At 43.9% G+C, this 24223-nt stretch overlaps 1 protein-coding gene across 2 annotated transcripts in view; it reads left to right on the forward strand.

The window, feature by feature from the left end:
- Positions 1–20629: 20629 nt before the first annotated feature.
- DCP1A (decapping mRNA 1A) overlaps positions 20630–24223 on the forward strand; it is a 38008-nt gene continuing 34414 nt past the window's right edge. Inside the window, exon 1 of one of the 2 annotated variants that reach the window (XM_081185256.1) lies at positions 20630–20850. In XM_081185256.1, coding sequence (XP_081041382.1) covers positions 20716–20850 — 135 coding nt within the window. In that variant the 5' untranslated portion in view covers positions 20630–20715. The remainder of the gene's footprint in view (positions 20851–24223) is intronic. The other variant, XM_081185255.1, reaches the window with a different exon arrangement.

Below are 24223 nucleotides of genomic sequence, written 5' to 3' on the forward strand. Positions count from 1 at the left end.
ACCCAAACTGTTATGATCAATATACACTAACACACCTGCTTCAGAAGCCTGGGTGGGACAGGCTATTTCAGAGTAAATGAATCCAACACAGAGCAGATGGTGAAGAGTTGCCAGCAATATGGAACAGTACTAGTGGGTGGTGCAATGTTACAAGAGTGTCCTTGTTTTCCCCTCTATGAAATGTTGGAGGGTTTGCACAAATTATTGTCGTTCCTTAAAGGATCAGGAATCAAATTTAGTTAAAAGGATCCGCGAAGATAGAGACAAGTGACAATCTAGCACATGGAAACCATGGAAACCAGCTTGTGTGTGTGTGTGTGTGTGTGTGTGTGTGTGTGTTCATGCACGCACGGTGGGGTAGCTGTGTTTAAGTTTAGCTGAAGCACATCAAAGCGTGCATCAAGCTAACCAAAAGAAATTCAGATGAAAAAGCACTCCGATCAGCAATATAGAAAGCAATGGTTGCAGCGACAGCTCTTACTCAAACAGATTGCAACAGCAGCTGCTCTAAGAACTAACCGGAGACTATTTGGGCCATATCAAAAGCCAAGAGCAACTATATGACAGGAGGTCCCTTTATCTGTCTGGGAAGATATTAATTTCAGCATTCTACTATAGGGCAAAGAACAATAACCACAACCTTTAGCAAAGCAATAATAATGATGGCTGGTATTGCTTACAAAATGCCTTGGTATACAGCTTGATTTTAGTGGAGGGATCAATGTTGTGACACTAAGAGCCATGTGATTCTTGGCCACTATGCACTTCAAAAGAGGGTCTTGTGCACCCAATCACAGAATTACCACATTAAACAAACAAATAATAATAATTGCTGCTAAGTTACCTGTTCCATCTGCACCCTAGTAAATCACTAATGGCATTTGTGTTTGAACAGATTTTTACAACCTTCTTATTTCTAAACCTATAGGTGATCCTCAAGCAATTGGGTGTAATATCCCCATTTTAACTTGCTGTTGAAATGGAATACTCAGGATGAAACGGTGAAATCTGCTATGATTAAATGGGCACAAGATGTTGGACAGAACATTATGATGGCTGACTGGGAACAGTTATGAACCACAGGTATGAAGTTTACGGCATGTAATGCCTTAAAAGAGAATCTAATGAAAATGATTTACAGGTGGTACATAACACCAGTCAAGCTAGCAAAAATTTACCATTTGCCCGATAATAAATGTTGGAAATGTAATGAGACTGAAGGTACATTCTTTCACCTTTGGTGGACATGCCCAAGGATTAAGAATTTCTGGGAGATGATTTATAATGAAATGAAAAAGGTATTTAAATATAGAACAAAAATTGAGAAAGATGGAAAGGATTTGCTGAAATAGTTAATTGAACTAGAATACAAAAAAGGGAGGTGTGAGGAGGTCGATGAAACAAGTAAATGAAAGGTAAAGATACGGAAATATTGGATGTGTTTTTTAAAATGTTTTTGTTTTTCTTGTTGCTTTCCTGTATTGCTTTTTGTTTTTTCCTTCATTTTTGATGTGTTGTAAGGTATTGTTCTGTTTTGTTTAACTTTTTATTGTTTTTTTCTTCTTTTTTCTGTAATTTTTAAACCTCCAATAAAAATCATTTAAAAAAAAAAAAGTAATATCCCCATTTTAACATGTTGAGGCTCTTCTAGGAAAACTAGCAGCAGATCATAATTCCAGAATAGCCACTGGCTGCATTCTGGCATAATGCTAAACCATGGATTGGTGATTCAAAAATGAGCCAACTCATCCATGGGGTCAAACATTCCCCCTTCCCTCTCTTCCTCCAATTTGGCTGTGAGGAGGAGAATAGATGCTTCCAGTTCAATTTTAGATTAAAAGCGGTTAAGGATGCCATCCAAAACCTAAATAGTAATGTCAACTATGGTTATTAAAAGGAGGCAGGTTCGTAAGCTATGGTTTGAAGTTGGCTTGTTTCCACTGACCATGGTTTAAGCACAGTTCATCTGAGTTCAGAAAATATGGCAAGTGGTCACTCTAAAACAGAAACAAAAGCTTCTCAACTCCTCCCTGATGGGAGGTAGGAAGCACATAATCACATATAATATGAATGATCAGGGCTCTAGAGTATGGAAAAGCATTTACAGTACAACTTTATGTACTAAGACCCTTCAAACATTCATGCTATAAATGAGCAGAAAGAGTCAAGAGTGGGAGCAGTAGGTGTGGTCCTCAGCCCACCTCCATGTGTTCACTGAACATCTGAAAAAGATTCATCTTTCTGATAAATTCCAATGACAAAAAAGCATTTTATTACTTACATCCCTTAGACTGCTATTTGGTTAAGCATTTTATAAATCTTTCTAAATAAAATAAACTTTGGATCTCCAAGGTTTAGCTTTTCCATTGTCTCATTCAGTTCTAGTTTGCCAAGCAGTGATTAGTTCCTGGTTACAAACGACAATGAATTATTTCTCACTGCATACTGAAATGCATTGCAAGAGGAATCGCAGTGCAATTACAGTCCAGCACTTATTAAGACGATCTTTTATCCATGACAAATTGCTAATGATGTTGAATCAGTGAGCGATCAGTATAAAGAAATTTGGGGCTGAGACCAATCACCACACAGAAAGATATGCTTGAAAAGGGGGGTGGGGAGGATGAACTGAAAAGTTACTCATAGAGACAGAGCAATTAATGTGCTGGAAGGGAATAAAACCACAGAGCTATTTCTTCCTACCCTCTAGAGGCAAAAAGAAAAATAGAGCTCTTCTCTCTCAAATTAACAATTGCTTTTGCTATGGGAAAATGGGAGGGAGGGCGCTGGGCATCCTTTTTGGTCCCCAATGTGTTTTCCGAAAAATGACAGATCGAGTATTTGCCATTTGACCCTACGGACCCTACGGACCCTATGGACAGCTGGCACACCTCAACTCTGGTACTCTGCAAAACATGTGGTAAATTTTATTAACGCGGCTAAACTGTGAGAACAAAGCATGGAGGAGTGTGGGGAGGGCCTCATTAGCATCTTGATGTAATCCCTAGCTCTGTTGTCGGTATGAGGTGCTGAATATATTATAGGAGGAATCGATTATATAATAGCTACAAGTTCTTCTCACTTACACCCACACAGTTCCAGTGACGTCAGCATCTCTGAGTGGAAAGCTAAGCCTTTCTTATTCACAATATGCACTGAAATACATCTCTCTAGTTAGCTATCTGAGCTTTACTCTCTACCTAGCTACATGTGTGCGAGTAGTGTGAAATAAGTGAAGGACCGGACAGAGGTTTAAGATTGTTTATGTTCTGCTGTTCCACCCTTCACCAAAAATGGTCACAGGGTGGTCTACAAAAAAAATAAGACCATATAAAACATGATAAGAAGAACATAATCATAATTTGCATCCTGGAAGAACATAATTAGCAACATTACTCAGCCTCTGAAAGCCTGACCAAAAAAAGATGAGTCCTCTCCTGGTGTCTGAAAAAAATATAAAGTGGTGTTGAGGTGCACCTGTGTGGGGAAGACACCCCCCCCCTGATCTTTAAACATGGGCTGGTGGATACAGAAGGAGGTCTCTTTAAATGTTTTGGCTTCAGTCTTTTTCAAAGGAACTCTGGGAGCTAAGATGACATCATCACTCCTGTGGCATTTTGACTGTTGTGGCTCTTCCTGCACAGGCAGCCCTCCATTTATGCATGTTCAAGATGTGCACGGCCGTGTATATGCACATCACGCCAAACCCAGGAGTGACCTGGAAATGTCATAAAGATGTCATGGAAACGACACTAAAAGGAACGGAACAGGGTGTTTGCAGGATTTTCTAAAGGGTTTCCTTTATATTCAATTTCAGAACGTAACTCCCGCATAAACAGGAGGCTGCCTGTAGTCCCATCACTGAGTGTAGCTTGAGGCACTTTGCCTTGGGACTGGTGGTTGCAGAAGGCTCCTCCTCCAGAGATATTGGTGGTGCCAACATAACTTAGCTTCCAATCCCTCCTGAAAGCCTACCACTTCCTCCAGGCCTTTGGTGAGGGATGGGAGTTGATATATTGGGCCACCTGGCTCGAGCAGGTTGAGTGTAACATTTTAGGGTATTTACATGGCTTTAATTTACAATGGGTTGATTTTATTGTGTGTATTTGTTTCATTACTATGCAATCTTTCCTAAGATCACTTGCAACAAAGACCAGGATAAAGAACCCCGAAGATCAATTAAAAAGTTTTCACAAGAGTTTTATAAAAAGAACAAAGCAAAAACAAAAATGCTGGATAGAAATTAAGTGTTGTCATGAAGGTCGTGCAATATTTAGTGTGTTAAGCCTTTCAGTTGAGTTTTCTTCCTTCCAGTATCCTAGGATTCGAGGGTTTCTCTGTAGGAAATACTTCCAAATCAAAGAGGTTGTAGTCGTCAGAATTAAAATCTTTTAAAAGCAGGCCACGTGACCTTTTTATGATTGCTGATTTTTGGTTTCTAAATTGCGTATGAAGGGCATAATGTTCCCTTTTGGCCAGACATTTTGTGTCCTGGGTCTGTGGGCATGAACACTCTAATCAAATTTGGCCCAGGAGTTGGGGTGCAGGAAATGATCCAGTTCCCCACCTCTGCTCTAATGCATGCAGAAGAATGGTAATGGATCATGGCAGCACAGCGGATGTGACAGAGGATCAGTGCAGAAACGGTAATTGTCTGCTTTCACAAGGCATGCTGAAAGCCTTTCGTGTTCCAGCCAACAACAGTAATAATTTGTTCCCTCACTAAGTACACTTTGTACAAATACTACCCACTACGAGAACATCAGGCCTCAGATCCTTCCAGCTGCAAAACATTTTGGGATTTATTTATTTTGCTGTACAAATATGTATTATATTTAGTTACCTTTCACAATATTAAGTTCTCCAGAAGCTTTGCAATTGTGATGGCCTGGGATTCCGATTCGGAGGATGAAACAGAGGAATCCCAGCCTGCACAGGAGTCCCCGCCTCCAGGGCCGGCTGAACTGGGGCAAGGCCGAGAGGCTGAAGAGCCTGCACCTGTGGCAGTGCAGCAGGAGCTGGCCCCAGGTGAAGTCCTCCTGGCCCCAGAGGGGCCTGATGACTCAGTGGCCACAGGTGAGCCTCCTCCAGGGCCCAGTAACCCTTCGGCCTCTCCTGATCTGCAGAGGCTTAGGGCAGAGAGGCGAAGGGAACTAGTTGCCCCCAGGAGGAGTGCTCGCCTTAAGGCCAGAGTAGGCGGGGCTCCTGGGGGTCGGGACCACCCCTGACCTTAGAAGAGGATAAAAGCCCACTCATCCCGGCCCCAGGTTGCGGGAGCAACGTCGTTGTTGGCTTCGGACCTTCCTGTGTTCCTGATCCCTGCTCGGCCTCCTGTTCCTGACTATCCGGTACTCCTGTTCCCTGCTCGGCTTCCTGTTCCTGACTATCCAGTACTCCTGTTCCCTGCTCGGCCTCCTGTTCCCGACCATCCGGTGTTCCTGTTACCTGCTCAGCCTCCTGTTCCAGTGTTCCTGTTCCCCGCCCGGCTCTCTGCATCAGACCTCGCTCCTCTTCGTGTGGACTCTGCTACACTCACGGTACCTTACCCCCGGGACCAGCACAGCAATACTTTTGGCAATAGGCACACTGTACATCCTTTGCTTTTGGGGCAACAGAGAGACTGTGGTGCTCATGGTATGATCTGACCAAGACAAGTTGAAGATGTAATAAAGGGGTGACAGTAAGAGAGCATCTTAGTCAATGCATACAGAATAAGTGGCTCAACGTGCATGAAGACAGCCACGAACTTTCTGGTCCACCTCAGGAATACAGGAAGCTGCCTTATACAGTGGTACCTCGGGTTAAGTACTTAATTCGGTCTGGAGGTCCGTTCTTAACCTGAAACTGTTCTTAACCTGAGGTACCACTTTAGCTAATGGGGCCTCCCACTGCCGCCACGCCGCCGGAGCACAATTTCTGTTCTCATCCTGAAGAAAAGTTCTTAACCCGAGCTACTATTTCTGGGTTAGCGGAGCCTGTAACCTGAAGCGTCTGTAACCTGAAGCGTATGTAACCCGAGGTACCACTGTACAGTCATACCTGGGTTGAAGTACTCTGCGGCGACCCGGAAGTAACGGAGCACGTTACTTCCAGGTTTTGCCACTTGCACATACACAGACGCTCAAAATGACGTCACGCGCAAGCGCGGAAGTGGCGAAACGTGACCCGTGCACACACAGATGCGCAGTTGCGTCTTACGTTTACTTCAGGATGCAAATGGGGCTCCGGAATGGATCCCGTTCATATCCAGAGGTACCACTGTATATGCTATAAAGGTAAAGGTAAAGGATGGTTAAGTCCAGTCAAAGGCGACTGTGGGATGCGGTGCTCATCTCGCCTTCAGGCCAAGGGAGCCGGTGTTTGTCCAAAGACAGATTTCTGGGTCATGTGGCCAGCATGACTAAACCGCTTCTGGCGCAACAGAACACCATGATGGAAACCATAGCGCACAGAAACACTGTTTACCTTCCTGCCACAGCAGTACCTATTTATCTACTTGCACTGGTGTGCTTTCAAACTGCTAGGTTAGCAGGAGCTGGGACAGAGCAACGGGAGCTCACTCCATTGCGGGGATTTGAACCGCCGATGTTCTGATCAGCAAGCCCAAGAGACTCAGTGGTTTAGACCACAGTGCCACAAATCATAGGGGGGGGGGATAGGAAAGTGGAGAGAAAGTGGAGAATAAAAATAAATTTTGGTACTTTTTTGAGAAGACAAATGTATTGCAAAATTTGAGGAAGTGAAAAAGCAGTAAGGATATCCAATGTGTATTAGTCTAGACTCTAGGAAATGCCAGTCAGCTTGGTTTGCTTGAAAATGCAGGCCAAATGAAATCCTCAAGTATCCCTACCTTGTGGGCAGTAGCACAAGAGTTCAGTGCAACTAAAAGCTCTGTGGGTGGTTACATAATAAATATTTAGACCACAGGGCAGGTAAGTGCTCAGAAGGCAACAGGGGGGAATTAAACCAGGGCTTCCCATTTCAGAGATACTTTTGTGGCTCAGAGGAAAGGTAAAGCACACCTGTTCCTTAGCCAGAAAACCCCAATCGATATGTGTGACAGCATTCTTTTTGTGTAGGGCTTAGTGCCTTTGATTCATTCTTTAAAATAGTGGAATGACATTGCCCTTCAATCATCTCCATGGCTGGCCAGTAGCCAGTGATCCACGCAGAGCATGTTGCATCAGTGTGACGATTAAGCAGAAGCTGATAAGTAATTTGAGATTCAAGTGACGGTGGATCCAAAAATTAAATTCAGAAAGAGGAAGACAAATCAAATCACCACTCAGATTATTGTAAGGAAGCATCCTAAATTGTTAGTTTAAAAGAAAAGTCAATTTAATTCTTCACAACATTGTTAGCAACTCGGCGCCCAGTGTGGGGGAACTGGGTGCCCTATATCTGGCTCGGCCTCATGACTCCCAGTGGAACTTAATTACTGTTACTGGTTTAGAGTTCAACAGATGGACAACACTAGGCTACAAAAAAAAAATGCCTGATTGAGCTCTCAAATGGATTACCCCTTAAAAACTGGGTACATCATGCTGCCCAACTGATGGGCAAATATGATCTCTCAGTGACTGAGATTAAAGAACTCCCCTTATATTCACAGAAAAATATTTTTAAACGAACCATAAGGGCAGTGGCAACTAAAAACGATATAAACTCTATGTGCACATCTACATGCGCCCCATTGTATTTTAAACTTAGAGAGGTCAATGAACACATATCTTATTTTAATGAATTGACTTTTGCACAGCTTCGAAAAGCTTTTACAGAGCTACGACTAAATACAATAAGCTCTGCTTATAGAGATGGGAGACATAGAGGCATACCAAAAAACGAACGTGTTTGCATTAGGGGGTGTTCTGAAGTAGAGGACCTTATGCATTATATCTTGCACTGTCCGTTATATAATGATGCAAGAAAAATATTTTTGGTACCTATAATGACAGGGTCCCCTGGCCAGAACCCCCTTGATATGATGTTATATCTCCTTGCAGACACAGATAAGTATGTGACCTGGCAGGTAGCACTTTTTGCAACTGCTGCTAGGAAAATTAGAGCAAATTATATAGCCAAGGTAGCCATTAACTGTAAAGGAGATGAATTTATTTGATCCTATCTATCTACCTCAGGCTATGCTCTATCTTTGTCACCAAACTCTGAGTATAAATTGCACACTGTATTAATTGATATTGTTTTTAACATTAGTGACCATGTGATGATTTTAGCTTATGAATTTTATTGTTTAATGTTTTTATTTGTACATTGGGGTACTTTTATAGCTTTGTTTAGAGTACGTAATGTTTTAATAATATAAATGTTTTAAGTCTTTTTTTACCAATTCAGTATATTTTCTTTTAATTGTCAAATAATTCTGTGTACATTGCAGCAGCCTTTGGCTATGTGCAATAAAACTGACTGAGACTGAGACTGAGACTCCCAGTGTGTTCCGGAGGGCTGGGGTAATTCCTATAATAGATCTAGGGGGTTGAGGGGAAAGGTGGGGAGAGTTCTGTTGCACAAGCAAAAATCCATGTACTAATGGAACTACTTACTTAGCACTAAGTTGAATCCAACCCATCTCAGCTGGATTTTTTTGACTGAATGCATTAAAAAAAGGGAAAGGAAAAATGGGGTATTTATAACCAGGGGTGGGTGGGTTCCAGCTTACAGGCAGGAACTAGATCAGACAACATGCTCTGAATTGTTTCTAAAGACCATTGGAAATTAGACAGCGTTTTTCTCGTTAGTTTAAAGCTGAGTGCTCTGGTCTCTTTCTTTCGTGAAGGCAATGGCACAGCAAAAGGCTAAAGTCAACAAAAGAAAGCCAGGGCTTCAGCTTGATAGTGAAAGAATAAAACTCAACTATGTGTTAGCTGGGGCCAAAATAGTTGAACTCAACAGCCCTGCCTGACCTTGACGTTAATATTATGCAGGCTTCTATTCTCTCCTTGAAGTTAAAGAATCCAAAACATCTATCTTCCTCAGCAAAAGTAGATGTGGGGATAAGCAATACAGTGGCACCTCGGGTTACATACGCTGCAGGCTACATAGGCTTCAGGTTACAGACTCCGCTAACCCAGAAATAGTACCTTGGGTTAAGAACTTTGCTTCAGGATGAGAACAGAAATTGCTCGGCGGCGACATGGCAGCAGCAGGAGGCCCCATTAGCTAAAGTGGGGCTTCAGGTTAAGAACAGTTTCAGGTTAAGAACAGACCTCCGGAACGAATTAAGTACTTAACCTGAGGTACCACTGTATCTGATGTATGGAAGTGAGAGCTGGACCATAAAGAAGGCTGATCGCCGAAGAATTGATGCTTTTGAATTATGGTGCTGGAGGAGACTCTTGAGAGTCCCATGGACTGCAAGATGATCAAACCTCTCCATTCTCAAGGAAATCAGCCCTGAGTGCTCACTGGAAGGACAGATCCTGAAGCTGAGGCTCCAATACTTTGCCCACCTGATGAGAAGAGAAGACTCCCTGGAAAAGACCCTGATGTTGGGAAAGATTGAGGGCACAAGGAGAAGGGGACGACAGAGGACGAGATGGTTGGACAGTGTTCTCGAAGCTATCAGCATGAGTTTGACCAAACTGCGGGAGGCAGTGGAAGACAGGAGTGCCTGGCGTGCTCTGGTCCATGGGGTCACGAAGAGTCGGACACAACTAAATGACTAAACAACAACAACAACAACAACACTGTATCCTGTTTTGACCCCTACCTGGATACAGCAATGTATATCAGAAGAGGAGCTTGGATAAGATGTTGCTTATGGAAGTATGTGAGGTCCTTCTTAGGAATTACAGCTATATATCTACCTACAGCGGGTGGCGCTGTGGGTAAAACCTCAGTGCCTAGGACTTGCCGATTGCATGGTCGGCGGTTCGAATCCCTGCAGCAGGGTGCGCTCCCATCGTTCGGTCCCAGCGCCTGCCAACCTAGCAGTTCGAAAGCACCTCTGGGTGCCAAGTAGATAAATAGGGACCGCTTACCAGTGGGAAGGTAAACGGCGTTCCGTGTGCTGCGCTGGCTCGCCAGAGGCAGCTTGTCACGCTGGCCACGTGACCCGGAAGTGTCTGCTGGCTCCCGGCCTATAGAGTGAGATGAGCGCACAACCCTAGAGTCTGGCAAGACTGGCCCGTACGGGCAGGGGTACCTTTATCTTTACCTTTATCTACCTACAGCAGATGGGGAGGTTTGGGGGGTCTAATTTCAGAAGCCTTTTGCAAATGATCACTTCAGAATTCTGGTGACAGCAATCTGTACCTTCTCCAGCAATCTGCTGGGCAAGGAGAAAGTGAGGAGAGAGAAGTGGGTGGCAGACAGACAGAGAGATGGCCTGCTTACTTTTGGACTGGCCTTACTCATTACTGACTTTAAACAAACCCACAGCTGCCATGCAGCCCCTGACAGACCCCTGACAGATTAATCCTGAGGAAATGTGGCCCACTCCCAACCTATAGGAATGGATAGTGAGAGAAATCTTAAAAGTGTATACTCACACAACTGTAATCAATATCCAGTACAAAATTTAAGCAAAAAGCTTACTCAAGCAATTTACATAACAGCAACAAATTGTGAACCTCACATGATGTGCACCATTTGGTAATATGTGCAATATTAATGCAGCACATAATTAAAAAAAAATGCCATTACTTTCTGCAAAGTCGGTATGGTTTTGTCAGGGGAAGCATTCCTAATAATGAGTAACATTTGTATTTAAACCAATACTGAAAACAATACATTTGTATCATTCACTCTGAGTAAGCAGAATGTGTAATACAAACATAATTTTAAAAACTGTATGTTTAGACTCCTGAATTATAGTGGCACACGTTTCAGAATACTGAACAGGGAAGAACTAGAGGACTGAACCACCTCCTGGTCCATAGAGATATTGTAAATGACATTGTATTGTAATGCTCTTCTGGTTTTGAAACCTAGGACTTGAAAAACCACAATATGTCGAATTCACAGAATATTACATCTTACTGATCCAAAGTGTATGTGTCTCTTAGATCTTCCCAGGAGTCTAACTGTTTGCCTCAAAATTGAAATATTATGTGCTTCGGATCGCTCTGGTACATTTCAGAATATATATATTTTACTCTTGTAAAGCTGAAGGAACAAAAGCCACATTCTTCTCTATCATATGTATGCATAAATATCCCCCACCCCACACACTTTGTAGCCCAGTTGCCGCATAGGAAGAGTGCTCTTCAGAACAGTAAGACTGGCATTATCAACAGTCACTATGGCGTTTGCTGAGGCCTACATACCAGTAAAGGGCCAATTATTAATCAGAGCTTCATAAACCACTGCTGGATGCTGCCATCTTGCTGCAGCACTGCATGTGTGCTCTGACATGTTAAAGGATGCACCTCAATGGTATTAGCAGAGCGCTTTTAGAAGACATCTGAAGGCAGCCCTGTTTAAGGAAGTTTTTAATGATTGATGTTTCATTGTGTTTTTAGTATTCTGTTGGGAGCCACACTGAGTGGCTGGAGAAACCCAACCAGGTGGGCGGGGTATAAATAATAAGTTGTTGTTGTTGTTGTTGTTAGATGGATCAATGGTCCGATTCAGTATAAGGCAGCTTCCTTTGTTACTATGTTCCCTCTATGAGGGCTGATTTTTTTTTGCTATTTTTAAGTATATTTTTTTGTGGAATACTTCTGCACCTAGAGAAAAGGCTTTCTTGGAGGTAGGGGCTTTATTTCTGCCTTCTCACCATTTGAATCCAATTTACAGGGGTCTCCCAGCTCTGGCTCCCAGCAGCACCACTGGGATCTAGCTGACATGCAAATAAAGCCTTAATTTCTCTTCGGAGCTTATGTAGCTCTACAGAGCTACTCTGAAAACGGTACTTACTTCCAAATACATATTCAGACAGAAAAAAATAGGATGTAGATTTGTATGCTGGCGTAGCATAGCGGCTAAGAATTTAGCTGCTTAGAAGCATCTTTTGACATGATGGAGCATATACTATTAAAAAAATAATCAGTTTGAATTTTGGCTCTGCTGTGTACAGTAAGCCTGCAACTTGCTTGGGGGTTACGTTCTAGGGATGGCACCTAAAACCAAAACCACATATAGTCAAAACACAATGGGTTCAATGGTGGGTGGCATTGCCAAAGTCTTTTTCCCCAGATACCTGCCCACTCTTCGCCCCCTTAAAAGATTTCTTTTTGCCAAGCATGTAAAGCTGAATGCACACAAGTTAGATGTTAGCTTACTGTACTCATTTAGGCCAGCTGCTCTCCCTCAACTTCTCTTTTTCCATCCACAATATGGGAAATAATAATACTGACTTGCCTTACAGGGTTGTTGTAAGGACTTGGGCAGCTGAATACTAACTGTATCCTTCATTTCTGCTGGGCACAGTGCCAGAGAGGCAGCCAAGCCTCTGCAGGCTTCCCCAGCATCTGCATATTATTTATATAGCCACTCTCAAAAATATGAAAGCATTGTGACATTATCTCTCCAAGATTATAAGATGTACAATTAAGCATAGATGGCAGTATATTAATTAAATGTGAAAACAAGCATTGGATATCTATCATAAAGGTTTTGAGGGATATATTCCAGCCTGTCATGCAAATGGGTACTGAGTCCTTAAATAGTTTCTTCTATTATTATGACAGCCTCTCGGGCAAAGTCTAATAAGGCCACTGACCAGTGACCTAACAATAATATGTCAGGCCTGCAGAAGTTCCCTGGTTTTATTCTAACAGTGCATTAAGACATAGGAGCCAACTCCTGGGGGCTGAGGGGTCTTCACCCCCCCGCAATAAAATATTTGAGGGGGCTAGTCCCCCCCCAGTTGATGGGCATTGCCATTCAAATGGTGTGTGTGCACTGCATCATGTGATCAGTTATGCAGTGTGGGGCTTACCTGCCCCCCCCCATATTTTATTCAAGTTGGCACCCCTGCGTTAAGATCATGTGGTAGTGGTCATACTGCTGAGATACGTTTACAATGTACATGCAGTAGGAAGACACCTTCCTCGTCACCATGGTTGCTGGTTCTCTTTTCTTTTATACCACTTCAGTTAACATTAGGCTATTAATAGGGTTTACCATCTTCCCACTTTTAAGATTAAAGTAGGTGTGTGTATGCATTCTGATTCTGAACTTCGGAAGGAAAGTGCCCACCATTCTGTAGCCAGAACGGCAGCTCCATGCACAAGCCAGCCAGCTTGGCAGCATCATAAAATCTTTCAGGGGACGTGGGGGATCCTAAGGCAGAGAAATCTCTTCAACCAGCCAATGAGGAGTGGAAGCTGGTCCATTAGAGTGAGCACCGCCTCAACAGTGTTAATCTGCTCTCAACCAGACCCACTTGCCTGCTTTCCTACAACCAGCCCTGTCAGCTTCCTTCCTCATTATGCCCTTGTAGAATGCAGCAGAGAGCAGGATAGTAACAAAATTAGAATTAGTAGGCTCCGCCTGCCTCTGGCTCTGCCTATCATTGGCTCTGGCTCTGCCTGCTGTTGGCCTCCCTGCCTTCCACCCCACCCAACCACCAATGGGCATCAACCACCACTGCCAATAAGGACTCAAGTATGTTAAGAGACTAAAGCCCCATTTGGTTGTTAGCTCCTGGGTAAATCAATGTGGGAGCAAGGAGTAGGGCTGCACTTGAGTACCAATCATGTTTGTTTGGCCTAATAAATATACTAGTTTTAGAATTCTTATGAGCCAACTTTGACTTTGTGTTCGAGTTAAGGACTACTCCAACAGACATTCACCTCACCACTTTCCTTGCCCAAACAAACACTTTGGGAGGCCATGTTCTTTATCATCATCATCACTGCCACCAGGAGTCCTTGCATGCCTGTGTGTGTGTGTGTGTGTGTGTGTGTGTGTTGGTGGTGGTGTCTGGCTAGAGTATAAAGTAATCTATGTGAATAGGAAATGAATTGTCTTAAAGGCAATGGCTGGGATCCAGAATTCTAAGGCAGTGGCTGGTATCTAGAATCTTATGTATACAGTTTTGTACTGTATGATAAGGGAATAACTGATACTGGTTCCAGGGAATATCTCTCAAGTTTCAGTTCTCATCATAATTGAATGTAAGAGGTGTTAGCTAGATAGCATCACTTGCTACTTTCTAGTAACTACTATGCTCTTTTTTTAATGAAGAGGCACATAAACATAGGTTTGTAAACTTAAGTGGAGAGATCAAACTCCAAAAAAAACCCAGATCCATCAGTTCATGTTAAAATAATGAAGAGGGGCTGTTATGAAACACTAAAGCTTTTTTGCGTGACAAAGTATCAACAACACCGACTTAAAATCTGTGTAATTAAAATACTTGGCAAACAAGAACACCAGAATTATTCCGCAAGGGGTACAACTTGATAAGTCTCTGTTTGCAAAGCAACTTATGTGCGTATACAACTCATTGCTAATTTTGAGACATTATACTCAGTGGAATCCTATTCAGCCTCATCTGAAGAATCTGCCTGTTTTCTAAACCGCAGAAGAAAGCTGATGCAACGACAGACATATATACAGAGAGCTTTGAATGCTGGAGCTTGATTTGCCACACCAAATTTAGAAAAAAGTTGCCTTTTTAAAGTGTAATCATATTTACAAGTATCTTTCAATTGCAGAAGTCTGTTACACAAGGGATTCCCAAATCTTAGGTTAGAATTCGTAGGTGTTTCTTGGAGACTTTGTGGGCAGAAGCATGATGATGGCAGTAGTGCAATGCCATGCAACCATAGATTGTAAGCAAGGATAGGGAATCTGTGGCCCTCCCAATGTTTTCAGACTCCAACTCCCCTCTGCCCCAGCCAGCATGGACAAAGGTCAGGAATGTTGGGAGATTGTAGCCCAGCAATATCTGCAGGTTTCCCATCCTTGTTGTTGAGCTTATGGCTTCGGACAGGGAGTTGAGGGCTAAAGTGCACATTATGTTAATCACACCTTTTCAAATGTCTACTTAATGCTGCCACTTACGATTCGTAGGCAAAGCAGCTGCAGGATCTCAAGGTATACTGTTCAGGACCCAGACTCTTCTCTCTCTCTCTCTCTCTCTCTCTCTCTCTCTCTCTCTCTCTCTCCTGTTGCTATATACCACTGCAGGCATAGTTTACATTAAAAAGTTTGGACCTAATCAAAGACAGACAGTCCAAGACTGCTGATGAGGTTGTCTCAAAAGTGCTTGCGATTGATTTCAGTGAGACTTGCTTTTAGGTAAGAATGCATAAGATTGCCTTTCTTTCTTTTTTTTGCATGGTGGGGAGGCAGGTGAGTCCTACTCCGAGGGGTTCAGGAGCTGTTTCCCCCATTAAGGTAAGGGTAAAGGTACCCCTGACCGTAAGGTCCAGTCACGGACGACTCTGGGGTTGCACACTAATCTCGCTCTATAGGCCAAGGGAGCCGCCGTTTGTCCGCAGACAGCTTCCGAGTCATGTGGCCAGCATGACTAAGCCGCTTCTGGCAAACCAGAGCAGCTCACAGAAACGCTATTTACCTTCCCGCCGGAGCGGTACCTATTTATCTACTTGCACTTTGATGTGCTTTCGAACTGCTAGGTGGGCAGGAGCAGGGACCAAGCAACAGGAGCTCACCCCGTCGCAGGGATTTGAACCGCCGATCTTCGGATCGGCAAGCCCTAGGCTCTGTGGTTTAGACCACAGCGCCACCCACGTCCCCAGTTTCCCTCATTAGGCAACCACAATTGCTTTCTATGGCATTTGCTCACCTTCTAATGACAAAAATGGCTGATCTTCCACTATTTCACAAAGGAATGACGTTCGCTGTTTATGTTTGTTACAGTTGCAGATTTAAGCTGTTTACTGCAGACCTACAGTAGTCCTATTGAAATTATATTACCTGTGACTGAATATTGCTCAAAACATTAACATTTAGGAAAAGAGAAGAACAAATATTTGTATACTGTAAGGGAACAAGAGAGTTCCCATTGCATTGGTCGAGACTTTCATCACTTTGCAAAGTGCATGCAAGTTTGCTAAACGCGCCAAAGAAATCAGCAGCTTTCTCGACTCTTACACAAAAAGAAGCAGAACAGAAATGCAAATTGCATCTGTAGTTGGCTAGCAGCGTTAATGACAAGGGAGGATGTCTTATTTTACCACAAGCTGCCTTAAGAAAACAGATCCTCTTAAGAATAATAAAAAAAAAAAAACGGGTTGCAAGTTGTGAGCGGCACATTTACAGCTCCAGCTTTACCTGTGTCATTAGAACCACTTACCGCCCTCAGACGGAAGATGTCATATTCATGAAGCAAATTCCTGCAATTTGTATGTCTCCAGCTGGCAGGCCGATGCTGCCTTTCCAGAAAAGTTGCCGCCTTTGCACAATCCCCTGATGAAATGGCATCCCATGTCAGAAGGATGCAGGAGATTGGATTACCTGTCTGCACCAGATCATTGTTTCTAGGAGATAATCCATAAATTATTAATCCTTCTAATGTTCTTGAGCAATGTAAGGAGGGCTGCCTGTGACCTATTTCAACCTTTCCTACTGCTGTGTTGAGAACAGCCTTGGTATAGAAATGAAACTGGCTGCTCACCGGCAGCTGTTCTTATTGGATCATCAGGGTGGTTTATAGCCCTTTTTGTTCAGCAATGGCCATTTCACATCTGTTAGCTGGAACAGCCACTAGTTATGGTTAGTTAATTCCACAACCATAGGGGAGCACACAGAAGCATAAATTGTTCTTCTATGCTGTTATACTTGTACTCTATTAAATTACATGGTTTCAATTATTCACCATTTCTTTAATGTTTCCTACTCTACATTTATTTCCTAAAGGATTTCACTGGCTTCACAGGAAAGAGCAAGAAGTGTGTATTGATTCACATTAGCCTCCCCACACTTTATCCATTCCTGGAGCCCTGGGGGTGTGTAAACTTAAGGATCAAATGCAAGAATCAGAAGGCTCCTAAAACAAGTCTACATAGATAAAAATAATTATTCTGTGTTGCAAACTCTTTGGGGCATTTGTACATTACAGTTTATTTACTGTGATTGATTGAGATTAGCCCTGAGCAAAACAAACAAATGACAGCTTCTACAAATATCAGGATGGAAATTTAAACAGAAAGGCGGGGGATTTTGGTGCATATATATTATTATTTTATCAATGCTCTTTATGATACTTTATGAAGGCAGTAACGTAGCATGGTTTTGGTGCTCTGTTTTATCATTACAACAATCCTGTGAACATGTAATGGATGTCATGGTCAGATTCCAAGGAGGAGCTGTGGGAGTTGGGGCTGAAGAACCCTGGAAAAGGTGCTAGCAGGATGGGCCAGGTCAAATCAAAAGTACCAGAGGCCAGGAAGGAGGCCAGTTGTTCAGGGGACAGAGCGCTGGATCCTGAGGAGGGATCAAGCAAGTTGAAAGACAAGTGTTCCACCCCTGTGAAAACTGATACACCCCTAGTCAGACACCTCCTGCTCTTGAACTGGCATCTCCTCCTGTCAGTGATGAGCCTCTCCTTTGAGAGAGATGACTGAGAGAGTCAATCAAATGCTGAGCTGGTGTCAACCCCACCTCCGCCTCCAAGGTCCTGGAGACACCAGTGCACACAAACCTCACAAACCCACTCAAAGGAGTACATGCTTGCTCTTCCAGAACACAACCTCACACTTCTATCAGCAGGCATGGAAGGAGCCAATACACTGGTTGATGGGAACAGGGAGAATTGGTGGGTGGCATTGCTACCTTCTGTGAAGCTTAGGCACACTGTCTTTTCCTTATGAACTTGGTGGCTGGCAGTGCACAGAAAACATTATGACAGCCCAAGATGACATGTTGGCTCCAGTGTATTACTTTGCCAAGGGACCAAACTCCCAGCTTCTAGGGTCCATTTTGAAACACCATGGTTGCTATTTGTGTCTTTTAATGTACCGTATCTATTAAAAAGTGACTAATGTAAAACCAGATAGAAGTTTATAAATTATGCATTGCATGGAGAAAGTGGATGAATGTTTCTCATGCTCTGTCATGAACAGTCGATGAAACTGAATGTTGGAAGATTCAGGACACATAAAAGAGAGCACTTCTTCACACAGTGCATGGTTGCACAGGAACTTTCACAGGAGGCAGTGATGTCCACAAACCTAGATGACATTAGATAAAGTCATGGGGGATGGGGCTATCAATGGCTACTAGCCATGACAGGTACATTCTAACTCCCCTTTCAGAGGCATTATGCCTCTGTATACCAGATGTTGAGAATTGTAGGTGGGCAGAGAGCTGTTGTGCCCATGTCCTGCCTGCAGGCTTCCCACAAGCATCTGGTTGGTCCCTGTGAGAACAGGATGCTGGACTAGATGGGCCATTGGCCTGATCCTGCGGGCTCCTATTATTTTCTCGCATTCTTATGTTAATGAAAGTAGCATCTAATAAGAAATCCACCAGAAGTGGCGTTAGAGAACTAAGAAAATACTCTATTATCAGAAGCTGTTCTGTATCAGCCTGCTTCATATTGCACTTTCACTGGGACTTAAGCACTTGAGAAGTTGAAAGCTGCATTCACTGAGAATTTCTCTTTACATTTGCCACAGCCCCTTTACACTCTAGGAGGGCGAAGTTAATTCTGAGTTTCTACTGAAGCTCAGTTAACTAACAGCAAAGGTGTGAACCCAGGGCCATAAGATGAGCCAGGTTGAATCAGAACAAAGGTCCATGTAGTCTAGTATCTGCCTCCCACAGTGGCCAATCAGATTCCTATGAAAAGTCCACAAGAAGGCTTGAAAAGCCCTTTCCTGCTGTTGTTCCTGCAATAGGCAAAATGGGTGCATTCATTTGGAATATGTGACTTTTTTTGAAGCTCTCCCTGTACCTCTGGAGAGGTCAAGATGGCGACTTGTGCCCTCCTCTACTGCTCCTTTTACTGAGGTCTTTGAAAAATTTTCATCAAACACAGGACAATCAGATGCATTTTACATTCTTTTACTCACCTCAGATCAAAACACATCTATCACTCTCAGTGGCCAAATACTCATTTGCAGCAAGCAAACCCCATCAGGAGCTTGTTACGTTGTGGGAGAACATATCCGACACAGCGATTCTTCAGACAGCTCTTGTTTATTCACAGGCCTGAACTGAACTGGACTGAAGGGTTCAGCCAACCTGCTTATATAGAGCTCAACTACAAAGCAACAGTAACAACTTTTTGTAACGTCACTTTCAATTCCTTATTTGCATATGCGGACCTGAGTGAAAACTATCTACAGTATCCCCCTGCTGGCCCAGGGTGAAAACTTCAGTACTGTACATAACAGAACTGACTCCAGACATCTTGTAATTTTCTTCTTTGGAGATCATTACGTGACCATAACTTTTTTTTATGTTCATTTTATTTTATTCTGTTTTACTTTTATTTATTATATCCAACTATGCACATCTGGACAAACATCTATGTGCTTCTTAATTTGATTGTTTAATGGTAGTCATTGACCATAACAATAAAGACTTGATTTGAAAGCTCCTCCCATGCTTTACTGTAACCTTTGCCAACCTGGTGTCCTCCAGCTGTTTCGGCCTACAACCCTTATCAGTCCCAGCCAGCACAGCCATGTATGTTGGGCCAGATGGTAGCTGTAGAACAAAACAATTGAAAAAGTCTGCTTTATTTCATGTATATGCCGCTTTTCCTCCACAGAGCTCAGAGCCACATTCCATCCTCACAAACATTCCAGGAGGTAAGTCAGTTGAGAAATAGCAACTTAAGGTGGATTTGCATACTTGTAAAATTACATTTGCATAATGTCAAATTACCTTTGCTGTACATTGAGCATGGCTATCAGTTTTGGAAGTAAAACAAAAACTAGTAATTATGCTCCTGTTTGAACCTAAGGCTATACATGGCTATACTTGGTAGATTATTCATTGTTATCCTATGTGTTTTTATAAATGAAGTGTTCTTCACGTTCTTCATTTGGCAGAGTGGAATGCAAAACAAATCAAAACAAAAATATCCTGACTTCCAATGATCCCAGAATGCTAAGAGATTTGGAAAGCAGTGCTGCTTTTCACAAAGCTATTTACATGAAGCCAGTGCTTTCTTTATATATAAAAAAATAGGTGCCGGTGCCCAAATCTGGATAAACCGTAAAACCCCTCCCTTCCCCTCTTCCTACACACCTCCCCACTTCTATACTGAATTCGTGATTAGCTTTTAATTAAAATAGTTGATAATAAAACGGTGTCATTACATTCAGGGCTTTCTTAAACGTACAGTAGTTACATTTTCGCCAAACAAACAAAAACCGTGGAACTATTTGAGAACCAACAATAACTTATGAAATCTTCAGCTTGAAGAGGCTCCAGCAGGAGAAAGCGACGGATTCACTTTACTTCTGATGTGTTTCTGAGCTCCTGGCATTTCTGCCAGGAGCTGGTTTGGTTATATAGCTGGGTTTTATTTCTGGGTGAGTGGGGGGCGGGCGACGCATTTCGATTCTAAAACTGGCCAAGCCTGGGCGTGTGGAGAAACGAGGACAAGACAGAGCGACCAGAGACCAAGTATCCTCAGGAACCCCTGTAGGACTCCCGTGACCCTACGCGCTGCAGCGACGGAACCGAAGGCGCAGGGTAGCGGTTTCCGGCCGACGGGTGAGGAAGCGCTGCGCACAGGGCTCCTCCGCGCGGCTGGCTGGCTGGGCTGGCTGTTTCCTTCCTTCCTTTCCCCCCCTTCGCCGCGGCTGAGATCCCGGGTCCAAGATGGAGTCTCTGAGCAAAGCGGGGCAGGACATGAGCCTGGCGGCCTTAAAGCAGAACGACCCCTACATCACCAGCATCGCCGACGTGACCGGCCAGGTGGCCCTGTACCGCTTCAGCCCCAAGGCCAACGAGTGGGTGAGTGGGGCGCTGAGCGGGGGACCGGGGGGGCCGGCCGGCCGGGGGCGCCCCCCTCTCAGCCCCGGCTGTTAACCCTTTTCTCTCTGCCTCTCCACCCCACCCGCCCTCGTCCAAAGTCTCCTCGCGGGGTCCAAAGGCTCACAGAGAAGGAAGGTCCCGATGGAAGAGGCGCACAAAAGCGCCTTCGCTTGGCGCCTGCCCCCCGCAAGGAAAGAGGGTGGGTTGGGTTGGGTTGGGGGCGGCCGCGCACGTGCGGCTTTCCCTCCCCATCCCTCCTATATATCCTCGACTGTCCGCAGAGGGATGTTTTCGGTGGGGGAGAAGAGAGGAGGCTGCCCGGTCCGGTTGACGCCGCTCTTGGGGAACACGCCCACCTCCCTTGGTTTTCCGTGGTTCACCTCCTCCTCTTGCTCTCCTCCAACTCCTCCTCCTCCTCCTCCTGCCACTAACTCGCTGGGCTCAAAATTCAGGACGGATTAGTTAGCGCCTAACACACCCTTTCGAATTAGCCGGCCTCAGTTGAGGGTGGTTTAAAAACTGCTGGTAGGAACTAGTACTGGAGTGAACTTTTCTTTCCGTCGGTGCTTTTTCTGAGTCCTAGGAGGCCCTTGTGGCTGGCTGCTGGTCCACAGATTCTGAAGACTGCATATGCCTAAAATGCTGCTTTTAGCCATGCCCACATCCTAGAATGGGTCTTACTGGATCTTGCTGTCCCCTCCTCTCCAAAATATGAAATAGCATCCCTGGCCAGCCTTCAGATTTGCATTAGTTGTTGAAATTATGGATCCAGAGAATGATGGCTTATGTACTGTTGGTGTGTGTATACTGTCAGGGCTCATATCTGTTGGTGTGCATGTATATTTGTGAGAGAGCAAGGTTTAATGACAGGTTCTAATTATATAGTGCAGGATTATGAAAGCTGGAACTGAACTTCATCTGAACCAAGTAGGATTCCAGCTTGACTTGTGTACATTTCTCCTCCTTTCCTTGATAGGTCGGAGCCAGCCCAAGTTCAAGGCTTTCTTTTAGATTATCTGATTATCACTATGATTCAGACTAGGATGAGGGATACGCAGGTTCAGATCCCCACTCAGCCACAAAGCTTGAGGATTGTTTGAAGGTGGATTTCAACCCATCACCATTTTGCAGTCTAATCTGTGTGATAGGGCTGTTGTTAGAAAAAAAAAACATGTGGTTGTGGAAAGACCTCTGAGTTACTTGGGGGAAGGTAGGCTAAATAAATAAATAAATAACAGAGCTCCCACCTACACTGTTTCCTACTTAACCACATATTTTAGAGCTGGTGTGTGGAACCTGTGCACCTCCAGATGTTGTTGGACTCCCAACATCCATCAGTCCCAGCTGGCATGTTCAGTGGTCAGGGCTAATGGGAGTTGTAACCCACCCAACTGCTGGAAAGTCACAAGTTCCCCATCTCTGTTTTAAAGGGGGCATTACTGGACTGGTGAAGACTCTGCAGTTGCACTCAGCTTCTTACTTAGACATGAAAGAGATCGCAAGGTGGAAAGTACTTGTCCTTTCTAGGGAATGTTTATACATTTTTAATTGCACACAACTGTACCCAAACAGGATTTTAGGTCATTGTCATCCAGAATTCATGACCTGTTCCATGTGGATTGACAAGGCTTGGACCCTTCTTAGGACCAAATCAGAAGTTGAATTACATCTTTTTTCATTGAGCAGTGTGGCATATTCCATCTCTGTTCTCACTGTATAGGAAGCTGCTTTATACTGAGTCAGATACAGGCCAGTATAGTTTACACTGACTGGCAGCGGCTCTCAGACACTCTCAGACAGGAGTCTTTGCTAGCCCTGCCTGGAGATGATATTGAACCCCTGGGCCTTCTGTATTCAAAGCATGTGTTCTACAACTGAGCTATGGTATAGCTTGCAATAATTTTACTGCTCCCCACCTTCCCTTGCAGGACATTTCTGCATGGTGGTTAGTGGTGCAAACATATAGGTTGCAATAACAAACAAACACAGCTGTTACCCTCTCCACTATTTCAACAAGTCATGCAAATTTAGGAATAACATGTATATGTGGGAAAAATTTTAGTGTATGAAAAATTCCTTTGTGTTCACTGAACTATCTGCACAGTAAGTTTTGGGATTCATTAGAAGCACTGCATCATATTTACCAAGAGAGCCTCGCTGACAGAGGTAGCAGAAACTTCTTTTCCTAAATGGGTCGGTATCAGCCATTTAAAGGCCACCTCCTTTCATCTGAACTTTTCCACTCCTCCTGCCTTCAGATATTAGGATGGAGAATATGTGGGTAAGAGCCTTTTCTGCTGTTGTGCGCAGTCTTTAAAGCAATCTCTTCCAAGATAGCAGCACACTCTCTTGATCGTTTTTGCTCTTTAGTGAGCCTACGTTACCACTTATGTTACGAAGGAATGGTAACATAGTGGTAACATGTTACCAAGGAATGGGTTACCGCTCTTTCCTTTGGTCTTCTACTGCAGAACTTCCCAAACTTTTCATGTTGGTGACACACTTTTAGACATCATTTCACAACACAGTAATTCAGTTTTACTAGCAAACCAGAGGTTAAACTAACCCCTTTCCAGCCCTGGGAGGAGCGCAGGGAGTGTTCGCACTACACACCTACACATTGCAGTTTGAAAAACTGTGTTCTACTGAGTTTTTCTGATTTGTCTCCAGTGATCTCATATTTTGATTTGATTTTGTTTGCACTTTTTCTTATTGCAAGCATATTTTGAAACTTGCATGCCACTTCATCTCTCCCATGCAAGTTGTCTCTGCAATGAGTAATGCTTGAGAGACTACTGTGGTCAGTCATCCATTAACTTTAAAAATCTTAGTTTTGCAAACATATACACCATTTTAATATTCAGTATATATTACAGTCTATAGCTCTTAATAGAGGTCACCAGCCTTTTTGGGTCCATGGGCACATTTGCTCACCAGATAAATTGTTGTGGGCACAACACATAGCACAACCTAGTCTATTGGCTACAATTATTCTTCCAATATTACCGTATTTTCGCTCTATAGGACGCACCGGACAATAGGACGCACCTTGTTTTAGAGGGGGGAAAACAAGAAAAAAAATTCTCCCCCTCTCTGCCCAGCACCCCTTCAGCGAAGCGGCAGGAGGCGCTGCGCAGAGAGGGGGAGAATTTTCCCCCTCTTGTTTTCCCCCTCTAAAACAAGGTGCCGTTTAGTCGCCTTCAGGCGGCTACCTTGGAAGCCTGGAGAGCGAGAGGGGTCGGTGGGCACCAGGCTTCTCTCGCTTTCCAGGCTTCAGGTTCCTTTCGACCTGCTCTTTGTGGCTGGCAGGGGGAAGCCCACCACCAGCCCCAAAGAGCAGGTCGGGGAGTGG

The sequence above is a fragment of the Podarcis bocagei genome (assembly GCF_964188305.1).
Source record: "Podarcis bocagei genome assembly, chromosome: 2".
Taxonomy (NCBI): domain Eukaryota; kingdom Metazoa; phylum Chordata; class Lepidosauria; order Squamata; family Lacertidae; genus Podarcis; species Podarcis bocagei.